Below are 14,853 nucleotides of genomic sequence, written 5' to 3'. Positions count from 1 at the left end.
CGCTGGAGAGCAGCCTAGAAGAGAGGGATCTGGGGGTCGTGGTAGACAGCAAGTTGAATATGAGCCAGCAGTGTGCCCAGGCAGCCAGGAGGGCCAACCGTGTCCTGGGGTGCATCAAGCACGGCATCGCTAGTAGGTCAAGGGAGGTGATTGTCCCGCTCTACTCTGCGCTGGTGCGGCCTCACCTCGAGTACTGTGTGCAGTTCTGGGCACCACAGTATAAAAAGGACATGAAACTGTTGGAGAGTGTCCAGAGGAGGGCTACGAAGATGGTGAAAGGCCTGGAGGGGAAGATGTATGAGGAACGGCTGAGGGCACCGGGCCTGTTCAGCCTGGAGAAGAGGAGGCTGAGGGGAGACCTCATCGCAGTCTACAACTTCCTCGTAAGGGGGTGTCGAGAGGCAGGAGACCTTTTCTCCATTAACACCAGCGACAGGACCCGCGGGAACGGAGTTAAGCTGAGGCAGGGGAAGTTTAGGCTGGACATCAGGAAGGGGTTCTTCACAGAGAGAGTGGTTGCACACTGGAACAGGCTCCCCAGGGAAGTGGTCACTGCACCGAGCCTGACTGAATTTAAGAAGAGATTGGACTGTGCACTTAGTCACATGGTCTGAACTTGGGTAGACCTGTGCGGTGTCAAGAGTTGGACTTGATGATCCTTAAGGGTCCCTTCCAACTCAGGATATTCTATGATTCTATGATTCTGTGATTTAAAATATTTAGCATTTATACATCTGAGCTGCAGCTCCTGAATTCTTTAATACTGACGTTTTTGTCATTCTGTGAGGAAAAGAACCCCATACAACCATTGACAAGCCCGTGGCAAAGAAGGAATTAAACTGTGCTCTTCTGTCCTTCTGGCAATGACAGGTGATAAAGCCAGGTCACCTGGAGCCATGGTGATCCCTGAAGTCATGCTATAGCCTCAGGGACTGAGAGCCAAGGACAGCACACAGCCTTTCACCATGCATTATTCCAGCAAGAGTTGGAGGCCTGTGCTCTCTTGATTAGGAATACAGTTAACAGCATGTAAAGCTAAACATTACGATTCACATTTAACAGATAACTGTTCAGAGTCCAGGCAGAATTGGAGTAAAGCAAAACTTGAATATTTAGTGGTAATGGGAGTCTGGTTTTCATTCTTTTTCCAGTATAGGTTAAAGATGAGAGAGGGGCAGAGTTGAAAATGTATTATGTACTATCAGATAAAGTCTTCATCCATGACAATAACCTATTTAATTTGTTACATGAGTAATTTTGGTGTGTTTTGGAGAACTTGAAAGAGAACAGCGCTTGTGTGTCTGCCACCTCTGCTGTGACTCTTCTGCACATGCTGTTCTCCTTTATCAAACCAGCTGTCTTATCTATAATCTAGGTCACTGAGTCACCAAAGCCAGCTGCCTGCTTGATTTCCTCATGGTAAATGCCTTACAAATTTAAAGATAAGCTTCAGTGAATGCACAACTACATAAACACCTAAGAGAACCTAGTATAAATCATGTTCTGTCTGTAAAGGTAAAAATTGGCTGAAGGAGAACTTAATGTGAAATTTAGTTCAAACAGTATAAAAGACACAGCATTTGCTGGGATTCCAACACAAGAATTTTAAAAGATACGTGAATGAACTGCACACATGCTGAAGATAATTCTCTCAACAGCCTGGAGATTGTATTTTTGAGAAATTATTGGAAGCAACAGTTGGAAGAACAAGTTTCCAGCAACTAGGATGCCTGTGCCTATACGGTGCAAGTGGTACTATTTTGAGCTTTATGCACTGTTGCATGCTTGTATAAGCCAAAATGCGTGCTTACCACTGGTCCCTAATGAAGTGTGACATATAAATATTTACACACAGCTCTGAACAATTTCATTTTTGATTTGAAGCTTAGCTTCATAAGGTAAAATCAATGACACAAAATACAGTGTAGAATGAACACAATTACAGAAGAGGACCTCAGGTGTACATTCTAGCTTTTAGCTTGTCTTTGCTCTAAGTATCATTGATTGAGCTCGAACCTCAGAGTATGTCCTATGTAATTCTTAAGGCGTTAAGAATTGTCACATTGTCAGACTAGTAATTGACTGATTTTGTTGTTCAAAAACCTATTCTTCCAGCTACTAAATATCTACCTTCAATTTTCTTTACTATATTTTCATTTTCTTCTACTTTTTCTACCCTCTTACCAAGATAAGAGTTTGTTTTTTTCCAGATGACAGCTGTAACAGCTGTTTTCTTCCTCCCTTCCCATTTCCTGCTGGAGCAGGGCAGCCCACGTTACATAACAGTGATGCAGCAGGAAGGCCTCCTACACTAGCCCCTATTTTACAGGGGGTAAGTATGCTTAGGTGGGTGCACGTCAACAGGATAGGAGGTGTGGTGGTATCTGTAACAATCAGCTTCTTACCTGCTGTGTTGTCTACCACTTCAGCAGAATGGCAATGGAAAGTGACTGCCCTGCTCCTCAAGCATTTAAAAACTTGAAAGGGATCTTAAAGAAATCAGAAAGTTTTATAGATTAAAGGGGGAGAAGCAAAATGGTGGAAGAGAAGTCCATGCTCTACTGTATGGTAACTACTGGTAACACTATACAGTAAAAATACAGGCATTAAGGATATTCAGGAATGTTCAATTGCATCTGAAAAGGTCAATATGGAATTTTTCAATAGAATAACCTCAAAGTTCCTCACATTTAAAAAAAATAGTGCATGAACTTTATTACTAACAAAATATGACATACACTTGGATTGCAGTGTAGCTTAATGCTCTCCCTTTGAAGCAGCAAGATTTCAGATCAGATCAATGTAATACAATGCACAAGCATTACATCAATGATTTCCCATAACATTTCCTACATATATATGTAACTGAACACTGCAAGGTGATTACACAAGCAGAATTTTATCCGATCATGTCTTCCAACAGTTATCTGTTATGCTGAATCCACTGGAATTAGGTGCTGGAATAACAACGCCTTGTTTCTGCAGTTCTCGTAAAACATCTAAAATTGAATCCAATTCCACTCGAAATTTCTCTAGTTCTTGATTCTTCCGTTGTGCAAGTTTTCTCCACTTCTCAGCCTCATGGGTTTGCCTTGCTTCAGTAATGTGTTGTGTTGCCTGCAAATTACAAGCAAGTCAGCATTGTGATTTTCTAGTCAAATACTCAGTTACCACTGCTCCTTTACAAAAATATACCACTTCATTTTATTTGATGCTCAGTGTCAAAGCCCAGTGCTGATGTTAAGTGGGAACAAGTTGTTCCAAACGTTACAAAAAATTGTTCTCATGGCAATATACTGCCTTTAGATATTTGCACTGATGACAGAAGGGTACAAGCCATCACTGACTAATGAGCCTCGGGAGAATTTGACTTAGCCTCTCCAAAGCAGCAATTAAAAGTTTGAATATATTAGACAAAATTGATCACATAATGTAGAGCCCTTTGTAATCAAAATGAGCTTTTTGAATTGCCATTTAAATGTGTTAATTAAAGAACACCGCAGCAGAAACAAACAAAATCTGAATTACATATTCTGTGCTACTGCTGTGCTTTTCAAAGCCAGTGGTTATATAATTATCAGCAAATATCACTGACTAGGGTCTGAAGCTGCTGCAGATACACAGTTGAATTAATTTTCACATGAATCTATGGCATAATCCTATTAGATTACCCAACATAAAGTGTCACAGGAAATCAGAAAGTAACCAGCACTATTAAGCTCTAATAGATTCTTAAAAGAAATCTCTATCACTTAAAGGACATTTGTAGTTTGGTACCAAGGACAACCCGTTACTGCCTTGTTCAGCAATCAGTTTTTCCATACATTGTTCGGTTCAGGTTTGTTATCGTTTGTTCTGAGGAGACTGTTTGGCTCCCCCACCGCGTGTGATTAAGGGTACAAAACTAGAACAAATAAAACCTAAAGCTTCATGCATAGCAAGGCTAATAACAGCAGAAAAGATGAACTTACTTCATAGTAGTTGTATTATGTTGTATCATTTCTGTGTTTTGTTGTTGTTTTTTTTAAATAACACATTTAAAAACATTTCAGTAAATATTATGGGTCATGTAAGGATTTCAGAAGAGATGGATCACAAACTAGACAGCAGCTGGTATTTTACAGAAATGATAGGAAGTTATCACAGCATACAAAAGCAAATGAATAGTGTAAAAAAGTAATTGCATTACAGTTGCCTTAGTATGACAAAATACAAACAAAAAAGTCATCAGTGCTGCTAGAGTTTGTTTTTAATCTACAGGCTTGTTTTATGCACAGTTCTTTTTTGGAATTAAAGATCTGTTGTAGAAATGTGTGAGAAAACTCTTCTACCATGAACAATTCTGTACCTAACTGGGAGTTCCTTGAGATCTGGTTCAAAACTGTAGAACAAACTCCACAAGCTATGATCTGCTACAGGTTTGATTGTCTTCTAGTCCAACTGTCCTTTGGTTTTACTTAATTACATGAAGTCAAAGTTAAAACAATAAATAAAGCACTCAAACACTGAAATGATGGAAGTGTTGAAAAATTTATATGGACTAGGAAACAGTCTCCAGCTGATAGCAGCTCCCCATATAGAGAGATCAGGTTGGAGGCTATGATATAAAATCTAAAATCAACAACAAAAAGCAAAACTGTTTTGCCCATTCAGGTGATACAAATGTCAGACACAAGGAGCTGTGTCAAAGACCCAACTGTCAAACAAACATTAGACTATTATACAGAATTTTTAGTGTGTACACGATAAAGGTGTTTTTTTTGTTGTTTAGGGTAGTAAATGTAATAGACAGCTGCAAGATCTTTCTCTACTTTTATATGCAGCTTTCCTGAAGGGGACTTCTAGGACTAGAAAGTAAAATTAAGAGTTTAGTCGAGGAATATATCACAGCTTAATAAACTAAATTACAAACTCTTGTCACATGTTCAACGGCCAGCTTTCATGGTGTAATTGAAGCAAGGAATTGCTGACTAGCACCACATTAATTGTATCAGCTGGCCAAACCATGGCTGTATCAAAAAATATTTGTCCCCATCTCCAATATGGGGTAAATGAGCCCGTGCACATACCATAATGTTACAGTTCTGACAATAAATTGCCCTTGAGCAGTAAATGCAGAATATGCTGTGGTGTACCTTTTGAAGTTCTTGTTCTCTTTCTGCATATCTGTTTTCTATATGCTTGATTTTCTTTTCCAGACACAAGAAATGCTTCATTTCGGGACTCTGGCTCTCCTTTGCCTCTCTCAGTTCTTCCAACAATTTTGCCACCTAAAATTTCAGATAACTGATGAAGATTTTATATAGTACTTAACACTGTGATAACAACAGATGCCTTACAAAATGTATTTGTGTTGTTTAATGACTATTTAAAAGCTGTAGAAGGGGAGACTTAGAAGAGAAATAATCTCCTTTATTTGAAAGCTTACATAGCGGCTCAGGGATTTTATCTTTCATTTGTGTGAAGTGGCCTAAAGATAAGAAAGTCTAGTCCTTTTTTGATAAATCCAATCCTGTTTGTAATGAGTCACGAAATGATTAATCACAGTTAATTTTTATACTTCTAAGCATACTGAAAATTTAATAGATAATATGATTAAAACTTTCTCACACTCTCTTCTCCTCATACACACTGGATAAAGATCACATATAAAATGCATCAGAGAAACTCATTTCTTAGGAAAAGATTAAGAAAAAACATGCTGCTAACACACATGATCAAACCCCTTTGGTCTAATAACTGGCAGGTCAAATCAGCTCAACCAATGACTTGCAATTGATTTTCCAAAGCCTCCAGAAATTTAGGTATGTTTTCTTATAAAGCTCTATTGTTTTATTCTCATTTTTTTCCTCTTTCAACTTGATATTTTTTCTTTTAACATACTAAGGTTTTTTGTTCACTTTCTTAATGTCTAATGAGTAAATTAAAGTGAAAGTTTTACACAGTCTTTTATCACAACCCTCAAGTCCCCTTATCCAATATCCCAGCACTAACCCTCTTCAAAAAAAAAAAAATAATATATATATTCTCAGATATAACTGATGTAGGAGATACTGATAAAAATACTGTTTCTAAGGCTTATTTTACTACATATTACTTGAGGTATTTCATTACAAGGATGAAAAAGAAAACAATTTTGTAAGGTACCCTAAATCCAAATTTACATATACCTCTTTTTGTAGGAGTTCCTCTCGCATCTGTGAAACTAGAAGGGCTTCCTGATGTCTCTGGTGTTCGCTGATTTGTTCTTGGAGATGTTTTATTAATATCTAAAAAAAAGATTCAGTATAGTTATCACTAACAAATTCTCATGACAACACTTGAAAACCTATACAGAAAAACTATGCCAGAAATATAATCAGTGTTGCAGTACTGCAGTTACAAGCAATGCATATATTAAAATCTACTACTGACTCTAAAATTACCTGAGTTGTTACACAGCACACATGTACATACACGTATATAGTATGTAAAAACAAGTTTCATTCTACAGTTTACTTCCCTCAGTTAAAAAAATGTTGAGAGACAATCTGAATCCATTAGTGCTTCCTACCTTCATACTGTAAGCATTTTCTCCCCAAATTTTATTGCACAAATATAATTGGAGATCTAGATCCTCTTGGACAACATGCACCCCAATATCTGCTTCACACCATTAGTGACCCAGACGGTGCCTGGAAAGCATCAGTGACAACTTCTTGACCCGGGTGAGAGAGGACCTAATTAGAAGAGATGCTCTGCTGAGCAAACTCACAAAGAAGGACTGGGGATGTGAAGGTCAAATACAACCTTGGCTGCAATGGCCATGAGATGGTGGAATTCAGGATCCACCTGGGAAGGTCAAAAGAAAGGTAACAATCCTGGACTTCACGAGAGCAGGCTTTGGCCTCTGAAGGGATGTGCTCGCATGAGTCTAAAGGATTGGGCCCTGGAGGGAAGGGGGACCCAAGAAAACTGGTTGATAGTCAAGGATCCTCCTCCAGGCTTGAGGACAGTCTATCCCAACAAGCAGCAAGTCAAACGCCAGAAGGTCTGCATGGACAAACAAGTAGCTCCTTGCCTAACTCAATGCAAAAAGGAAGCACACAGGAGGTGGAAGCAGGGATTGGTGACTTTGGAGGAATATGGAGGCATTATCCAAGTATGCAGAGAGGTGAACAAGGAAGTCTAAGCCCACCTGGAATTGAAACTGGTGAGAGGAACAAAGACAAAGAGCTTCGCTAAGTATGTAAGTGGCAAACAGAAGGCTAGCGAATGTGTGTTCCTGCTGCTGAACAGGGCAGGCACCCTCGTGATACAGAACAGGGAAAGGCTGAGGTCCTGAGTGACTTTTTGCCTTTGTCTTTCCTAGTGAGACTAGCCTTCAGGAATGCAAGGCTCCAGAGACCAGGGGGCAAGTCTGAGCAAGGAAGATGTACTCTTGGTGGAAGAGGATCAGGTTAGAGAATAATTATGCAAACTGGACATACAGGAATCCATGGACCCTGATGGGTTGCTACCATGAGTGCTGAGTGCAAACATCACTCCTTCCTTCAAAAGGGCAAGAAGGAAGTCTCAGGGAAATACAGGCCAGTCAGCCTCACAACGTGATCCCTGGGAAGGTGACAGAGCAACTAATCCTGCAAGCCATTTGCAAGCAGGTGAAAAACAAGAAAGTGATTGCTAGTCGTGAGCATAGACTCAAAAATGGGAAGCCATGCTTGACCAACCCAATAATGCTCTATGATGAAACAACTAGCTTGAGGGGAGAACTGTGGATATTGTCTACCTTGACTTCAGTATGGCTTTCAACACTGCCTCCTATAAGACTGTCATAGAAAAGCTGATGAAGTAAGGGCTGGATGAGCAGACAGTGAGGTAGATTGAAAACTGACTGAATGGCTAGGCCCAGAGGGCAGTAATTAGTGGAATCAAGCCTAGTTGGAGACCAGTAACTAAGGAGTATCTCTGGGATCAATAGTGGGTCCAATCCTGCTCAATGTCTTCATCAGTTACCTGGACGGTGGAACAGAGTGTATTTTCCACAAGATTTCTGATAGGACATAGAACTGGGAGTGGCTGATGGCTATGCTGTCACTGAGTGACCTGGCCAAGAGGACCCTCCATGAAGGAACATGCACAGTCCTGTCTGCAGGACCACCTGGGGGTCCTGGTGGACACCAAGTTAAATAAAACACTAATGATACCCTGGAGGGCATTAGGAGTGTTGCCAGTAAGTAGGTCAATGGAGGTGATTCTCTCTCCTCTGCTCAGCACTGGTAAAGCCACACCTGGGATGCTTTATCCAGCTGTGGGCTCCCCACTGCAAGGGAGACCTGGACAGACTGGAGAGTCCTGCAAAGGGCAACTAAAGATGATGAAGGGACTGCAGCATCTCTGTAATAAGGAAAAGCTGAGAGCTGGGACTGTTCAGCCTGGAGAAGAGGAGGTTCAGAGCATCTTATCAATGTATATAAACACCTGAAGGGAAGGTGTGCAGAAGAGAGAGCCAGGCTCTGGCACAACAGTGCGCAGTAGCAGGACAAGAAGCAGTGGCTACAACCTCAAAGACAGGAGGTTCCCTTTAAGTGTCAAGAAAGGCTTCTTTAGTGTGCAGGTGACCGAGCACTGGTACAGGGTGCCCAGAGAGGTGGTGGAATCTCCATCCTTGGAGATCTTCAAAAGTCATCTGGACATAGCCCTGGGCAACCTGCCCTGGGTGTCCCTGCTTGAGCAGGAGATTAGACCAGATGACTTCTAGAAGTCCCTTCCAGCCTCTGCCATTTTGATTCTCTGAATACAGTAGCACAGGCCCATTTCTGAAACAATACATCCTACTTAAAAGGAAAATAAAAGTTACAGATTCTTGTTGAAATCATTTGTTTCCAGATTGCTACGTGTAATGAATGTATCTACTGTATCTCACCTCTTGCGTTGAAATTCTGCTGTTAAGTTCAGCTACTTTGGAAGCAGAATGTTCCTTTGCGTACTGGCAAAGGATGTTCTCTACTTCTCTCTGATGGGAAGCTTTCAGAGATGCAATGTATTCTGCTGTGTCTTCCTGTATCCTGGACAGGAGAAGAACATAACATGTAGTAAAGCAGCAAGACGGTTCTTCAAAAATGCAGTGAATTTTCTCATTTGAACACAAAATACGAAAAAAGTGTTAAAGATAGTATATCTTAGATATTTCATAATACTTTGCAAGAAACACGACCACCAGTACTTCCACCACTTTGGAGAGATGAGTGGGTGGGAATCCTACAATGTTGGAGATGTGTTCCATTTAACGAGAGGCAACTAGAATACTGAAAACTCAGCCAAACCACCTTTTTAGGCTCCTCTTATAAAAATCAAGGTAGAGAAAATAGATGCTGTTAAATCACAATTTAGCTGTGCTATTTCAGGTATTTATTTTAGAATAAAATGGGTTGCTATCTGAACGTACTTACTACCTCTACGTTGAATATGAAGGGAGCTAAGGGAAACAATGCGAAGTGTAAAGTTTCTACTGTTGGTTAAAACTGAAAGCATGCCTCAGTTTGAAGCAAAGTGCCAAAATATGTACCAAACATTAATACTATGCAACACAAAGCATTTATGATACAATGATTTCTACTGAGATCTTTTTTTACTCAGAACCATGACAAATTGTAGTACTGAAAAAGGATTGAGATAGGTTTTCCTGCAGGAATAACTGTATCTGTACACTGCCCCAAAAAATGAAACAGCAAAAATGAAATTTACAGAGAATGATGGTCAAGTATAACCTGGCTTCACACATGGTTGACGTGTCATTCTGATCCTGCATCACCCATTATTAACAAGTTTTTTACAGGAACATGCTGAGCATTTACCTTCGTATATTATTTTCAGAATGAGCCAGCGTTGCTTGAGACTTCACCCTCTGCTGGTTCATTTCTAGAGACAATTTTTCTAGCTCCTCTTTCAACTGTGCATTTTCTTGCAGAACTTCTGAGATACTAGGATCAGAAAAAGTATGAGGTTGGTATATTCTGTCATCATGAAAAATGCCCAGAAAGGGTTCACTGTTGCTGGAATTCCTTTTATCTGTTGCTAAGGTATGCTTTTTCAAGATCTGAGAGTTTTCCTTATTATCAGTTTTATTTCTCAAATTATTATCAGACAACATCATCATCCTTTCTTTTTGAAGTTTCTCTACAGTTTTTGTAAGGTCTCTTATTTCTTTATTTTTTGTGACCAGTTCTTGATTTAGTTTTAACAGTCTGTCTTTTGTGTTACTTTCTTTTATTTGAGAGTCTGTTAATTTTAAGTCTTTGTTATCCTTTTTACTTCTGAGTTTTAATTGGGAATTTTGACTCTTGAGGTTTTCAATTTCTGTCTCGAGGTTTTTAACGGTGATCTGATGGGTCTTCTTCAGACTCTGAAGCTCCTCTTCAAGTTCGGTAGAATTGGCTTTCTCAGAATTCGGTTTTGGCAATTCACTCATGAATTTGTAGGCAAGCAGCTGCTCAAGCTCTGCAAGTCTTTGCTCATACTGTATCTGGAGTAGGAGTGGGAGAAGGGGGAAAGCAGTTTCTTTAACTGTACATTTATGAATAGCTCCTTCTATTATTCTTTAAAGTTGTTTCGTGTCTGACACAATATTTTTAAGACAGGATACACATCACTGTTACTAACAACACTACCCAAACAGTTCAGGAATCAGTGAAAAAAATGTGAAGCAAAGCTAAGTCTGATGTAGAACAGAATTACTCAAGACACTTACTACAAATTCATCTACTCACAGTGAATAGAGTTGCTATTAGAAAGAAAATTAAATGGACAAGAAACCATTTTTCATGTAATCTTGTTCTGTTCAGATGTAAACAACTTGGACAAATTAATATCACGATATATATCAAAAAAATTATTTTTGTTAAAATCTACCATTGTTTGCGATGCTTGCAAACACAATTTTTAAGATGTGAAGTACAACTTTCCTGCTAATTAAGAACCTGTGAAACTTACTTTTCTGTGAAGTAAAATGCCAAATTTCAGTGTTTCTAACACAAATCTTTAAAAGTTGCTATCATATAGACTTTGGATAGAATTTTTAGTGTTCCCTGCAGAAGGAAACCACAACCTGCTGTGTATACAGCAAGGAAGTTAGTGAGCAGCAGCTCTGCCCCACAGAATGATATCCGCACACCCTCTTTGTAAGGACTAAGTTATTATGCCCCAGAAACTTGACCTCTCAGTTTTGATATTATTCTAACAATTTTAAATGCTCTTTACATTTTAGATGCCCAAATTGCTGAAGTTCTAGCAATAAATTCTTTTAATATTTTTTTCAGTGTGGTCTTGGCCTTCAGTTTTCACCACTAGTCTGTGGTAGACCCCAATAGCCTTATGACTCTAACTTGTGGAGCAGACTGCTCAACAAGCCTCCATCTTTTACCTTTATTTTTTGAAACTGTTGTTCCATAGCACGGAGACTTTTTTTAGCTTCATCATCTTTACCCTCAAGTTCCATTTCTAACTTTTTTATTCTTCTCTCCAAAAAATCAATTGTGTTTGTTTTAGCTGAAAGATCGTTAGTTTTCTCTGCAGCAGCAGCAGCGAACATCAAAGCAGGCAAAGAATTTGGATACCTTCTTTTCAGAATGCCTTCCATTTCTCTGATCTACCAACAGAAAATTAAGTCAGAAGTTAAAGAGAAGAAAGTTCTATTGAAAAAATGTACTGAAATGAGTGACAGAACATTGACAAACATGATCCATTTAAACTGGGATAAGAACGAGATGTGTTTTGAGAATTTTTGTTATAATGATTTCTTTTGCATTGTTTACATTTGTTATTGATAAGTCTTGCTTGTCTGTAAACATCTCTTAGTTACTGACTTCTTATACAACATCACAGATTTAAACAGAATAGCTCTGGTCATCAGATGGCCTTATGTCAGATAGACCTTTTATTTACTTTATTAGCTCTTAAGTTGTATAAGGCTCTTAATGCCGTTAAAATAGTTGCTTTTCTTTTGGATTTCACATTCACAAGTTCATGTTCCACTCTACTTTTCCAACTGCTATAGAGAGATTTCATGACAGCATTGAAATTCTCTCAGTAACAGATGTAACGTCATTTTTTATTTCATTGCAAACTTCAAAATAAACTAAAACCTTGTGTGGAAGACTAATATAAATTTTTTTTGTTTGTTTGTTTGTTTTTTAAATCTATGGATAAGGTGCTTTCTGAATTCTTTGTATTAGAATACTGCAGAGGCTCTTTCCTATTTTTCCTGCATCCCTGCTTCTCCCCCAGCACAGCAAATTGAACGATTTTGGAGTGAAATGCTAACCAACTGCCACCTCCAAAAACTGAGGAAGGTGCAGTTCCTTCTGACTTTTTCCTCAGTAGAAACATGGATTTTAAGTTCCCTATTTCCCCAGTTTTCATGGCTTTTGTAGGAACTCAATGGAATTTCAATGTCTTCTCTTGAAACAACTTGGTTGAAATATTAAGGATTTACTAAATTCAGAGGGAGTCTCAGAAGAGAAACAGGAAGCTTACATGTGCTTTTGCCCTCTTGCTCTTTTCCAAGAAACTCTGAACAGTAATTTAACATTAAACGATTTTAAATGGTTGTCAGTAAATGGCTTAGAACGCAGTGGCAGGAGAGCCCTTTGTAACTAAATAATTGCAGCTTTTTGTGTTGAGTGTTCTACAGTATAAAATTACTTTGTCACAGGGCTTCATTCAGTGCTTCACCCTTATGAAAGGGCTAGTAAGCCTTGTAAGTGACCTTATCTAAAGTAAAGGTTAAGTGAAACACAGTTATATTATGGCTTACTTGTCGCTCAAGGTCCTGAATTCTTTTAGCATCTGCTGCTCTGTCTTTCAAACGTTTCTTCTGTTGCACACACTCGTCTCCAGCTTCAGCTCTGAGCTTCTCGACCTATCCAATTTATGAGAAAAACTGAAATATACATTCAGAGATGTTTTCTTGTAGTACAAAAGCAAGCATTTCAAATAAAAACAATCATAGAAATATTCAACTTAAGAACTGTTAGTAGTTATTCCTGTACTAATCGTTCCTTTATGTTTTTAAACTAAGTTACAGCTTCTTGAAGACAATTAAGATCCATGGAGCTAAAACTGAAACTAGACACAGAAATCTAGAAGAAAAACTTTTCTTCTAGGGACAATTCTTGACTGCAAACCAGTAAATCTGCTTTCTTTCCTCCCATCCTCACAGTACGCAGGCTTGGTTAATATGAAATAATATAACATACTACATTATAATACATGAATTTAGGGTCAGTTTTTCTTAGTCAAGAAATTTGCTAATCTTAAGCCACATTCCTTTTGTTTCTAGCAGTATCATTAGTGTGTCAAACACAAGCAGAAACAGTTTTAAGCAATATTCACTTGCAATTCTGACTGCATGTGCAGTAATTCATATTTTGAATATAAAGACATCCACATTTGATTTAAAGGTTATGAAGGTTTCCCGTGGTTTTTCTTCAAAAAGGTGGGAGCATTATGAAGGACAAAGTTACATTGTATGCATCCGTAGAAATAATTTTAAGTTTCAGCACTTTAAATAAAGCTAAATATTTATCACCTCTAGTTTTAGTTTCTCAATTTCTTCTCTTGCATCTTTAAGACGGGCTGCATCTTTATCTAGAAGATCCTGATTTTCTGCATACCACTGAAGTCTTTTTTTTAAATGAAGAATTTCCTGTTTGTATGATTCTTCCATAACTTTAAATTCGTAAGACTTCTCACCTACACGAATAAAATACCCTTATTAGTGTTTTATTAGTAATTATGTGTTGAAGAATACATAATTCAGTGTTATTTGAATGTGTTAGATAGTCAATACTATTCTTCTCAGCACATTTCATACATTTCCTATTTTGACAATCCTGTTGCTGCAGTAAAGTTTTAAAATCAGATGCAAATTAGGTCTTTAAATGCAACAATATTTAAAAAAAGGTAAAAAAAACAACAAACCATACAATAATAATTATTTTATATATAGTAGTAGTCAATAGTTCACAGTTTGCCATAGAAGATATTGAAAACAGAATCCCAATGGGATCTACTCTTCCACACTACCTACTAGAATAAGGCAACATGGTCAATCTTTTCTTGTGAATAGAGTTGTCATAAAAGTGGAATCATATGTTTTCCGTGTCCACTGAGAGATAGGCAAGAAATCAAGCTTAATAAGCAATGAAGAGTTTAGCTGGATAAAATAAAAGGCTTTCTAATAGTGCCAAAGGTACTGTGGTCTCTCCTTCACTGTATACTTTTATTGCAAGTTTAGACAATATTAGTCAAATGTATCCAGATCATTTTCAAAGTCATACTATATGAAGAAGTAAATTTTAGTTGTATATTTTAGGAGTCATGCAAAGAATAAGCACAATTACTCAATAAAATGAAGGTGCTTTACCTGATGTGGATGCAATTTGGACTTTTGCTAAATCTCTCTCTTTCTTTGCTTGCCCCAAGTCTACCTCAAGAGCTTGTTTATCTTGTTTAAGACGTTTTATCTCTTCTTGTAATTTATTTTCTTCCTTCTGAGTTTTAAAGAAAAAGGTAAGACATGAAAACTGAACACACATCAACATGAACATGGTTTTCACCACAAAATGATTAAATCACTATGGCTGTATTGAAACCAGAGGAGCCCTTGGAGTCCCTAGAGCTCAACATCAACTGTACCAGAGCAGGAACAATTCCACTGGTTGTGAAACTCTTTAGATCCAGCTTTCCTTATCACTGACTTAACGATTTTATAACAACACAACAACAAAACAAAACTCCTTTTAGTTTCTTGCTTGATCATCAGAGCAAGTATGTACTATAACAGTTTTGCAGTAAGCAGAACAACAAAAGCTC

General features: G+C 38.2%; 1 protein-coding gene across 7 annotated transcripts in view; it reads right to left on the bottom strand.

The window, feature by feature from the left end:
* Positions 1-2,689: 2,689 nt before the first annotated feature.
* Positions 2,690-14,853, bottom strand: part of CEP162 (centrosomal protein 162) — a 41,090-nt gene continuing 28,926 nt past the window's right edge. For all 7 annotated transcript variants that reach the window (XM_038177294.2, XM_038177298.2, XM_038177295.2 and 4 more), the window contains 9 exons: positions 14,405-14,531; positions 13,568-13,731; positions 12,794-12,898; positions 11,402-11,626; positions 9,837-10,504; positions 8,906-9,047; positions 6,171-6,269; positions 5,136-5,270; positions 2,690-3,117 (listed from right to left, as the gene is read on the bottom strand). In XM_038177294.2, coding sequence (XP_038033222.1) covers positions 2,908-3,117; positions 5,136-5,270; positions 6,171-6,269; positions 8,906-9,047; positions 9,837-10,504; positions 11,402-11,626; positions 12,794-12,898; positions 13,568-13,731; positions 14,405-14,531 — 1,875 coding nt within the window. In that variant the 3' untranslated portion in view covers positions 2,690-2,907. The remainder of the gene's footprint in view (positions 3,118-5,135; positions 5,271-6,170; positions 6,270-8,905; positions 9,048-9,836; positions 10,505-11,401; positions 11,627-12,793; positions 12,899-13,567; positions 13,732-14,404; positions 14,532-14,853) is intronic.

The sequence above is a fragment of the Anas platyrhynchos genome, chromosome 3, assembly GCF_047663525.1.
Source record: "Anas platyrhynchos isolate ZD024472 breed Pekin duck chromosome 3, IASCAAS_PekinDuck_T2T, whole genome shotgun sequence".
Classification (NCBI taxonomy): domain Eukaryota; kingdom Metazoa; phylum Chordata; class Aves; order Anseriformes; family Anatidae; genus Anas; species Anas platyrhynchos.
Note: the sequence above shows the minus strand (reverse complement) of the source record. Positions and strands in the feature narration are given on the sequence as shown.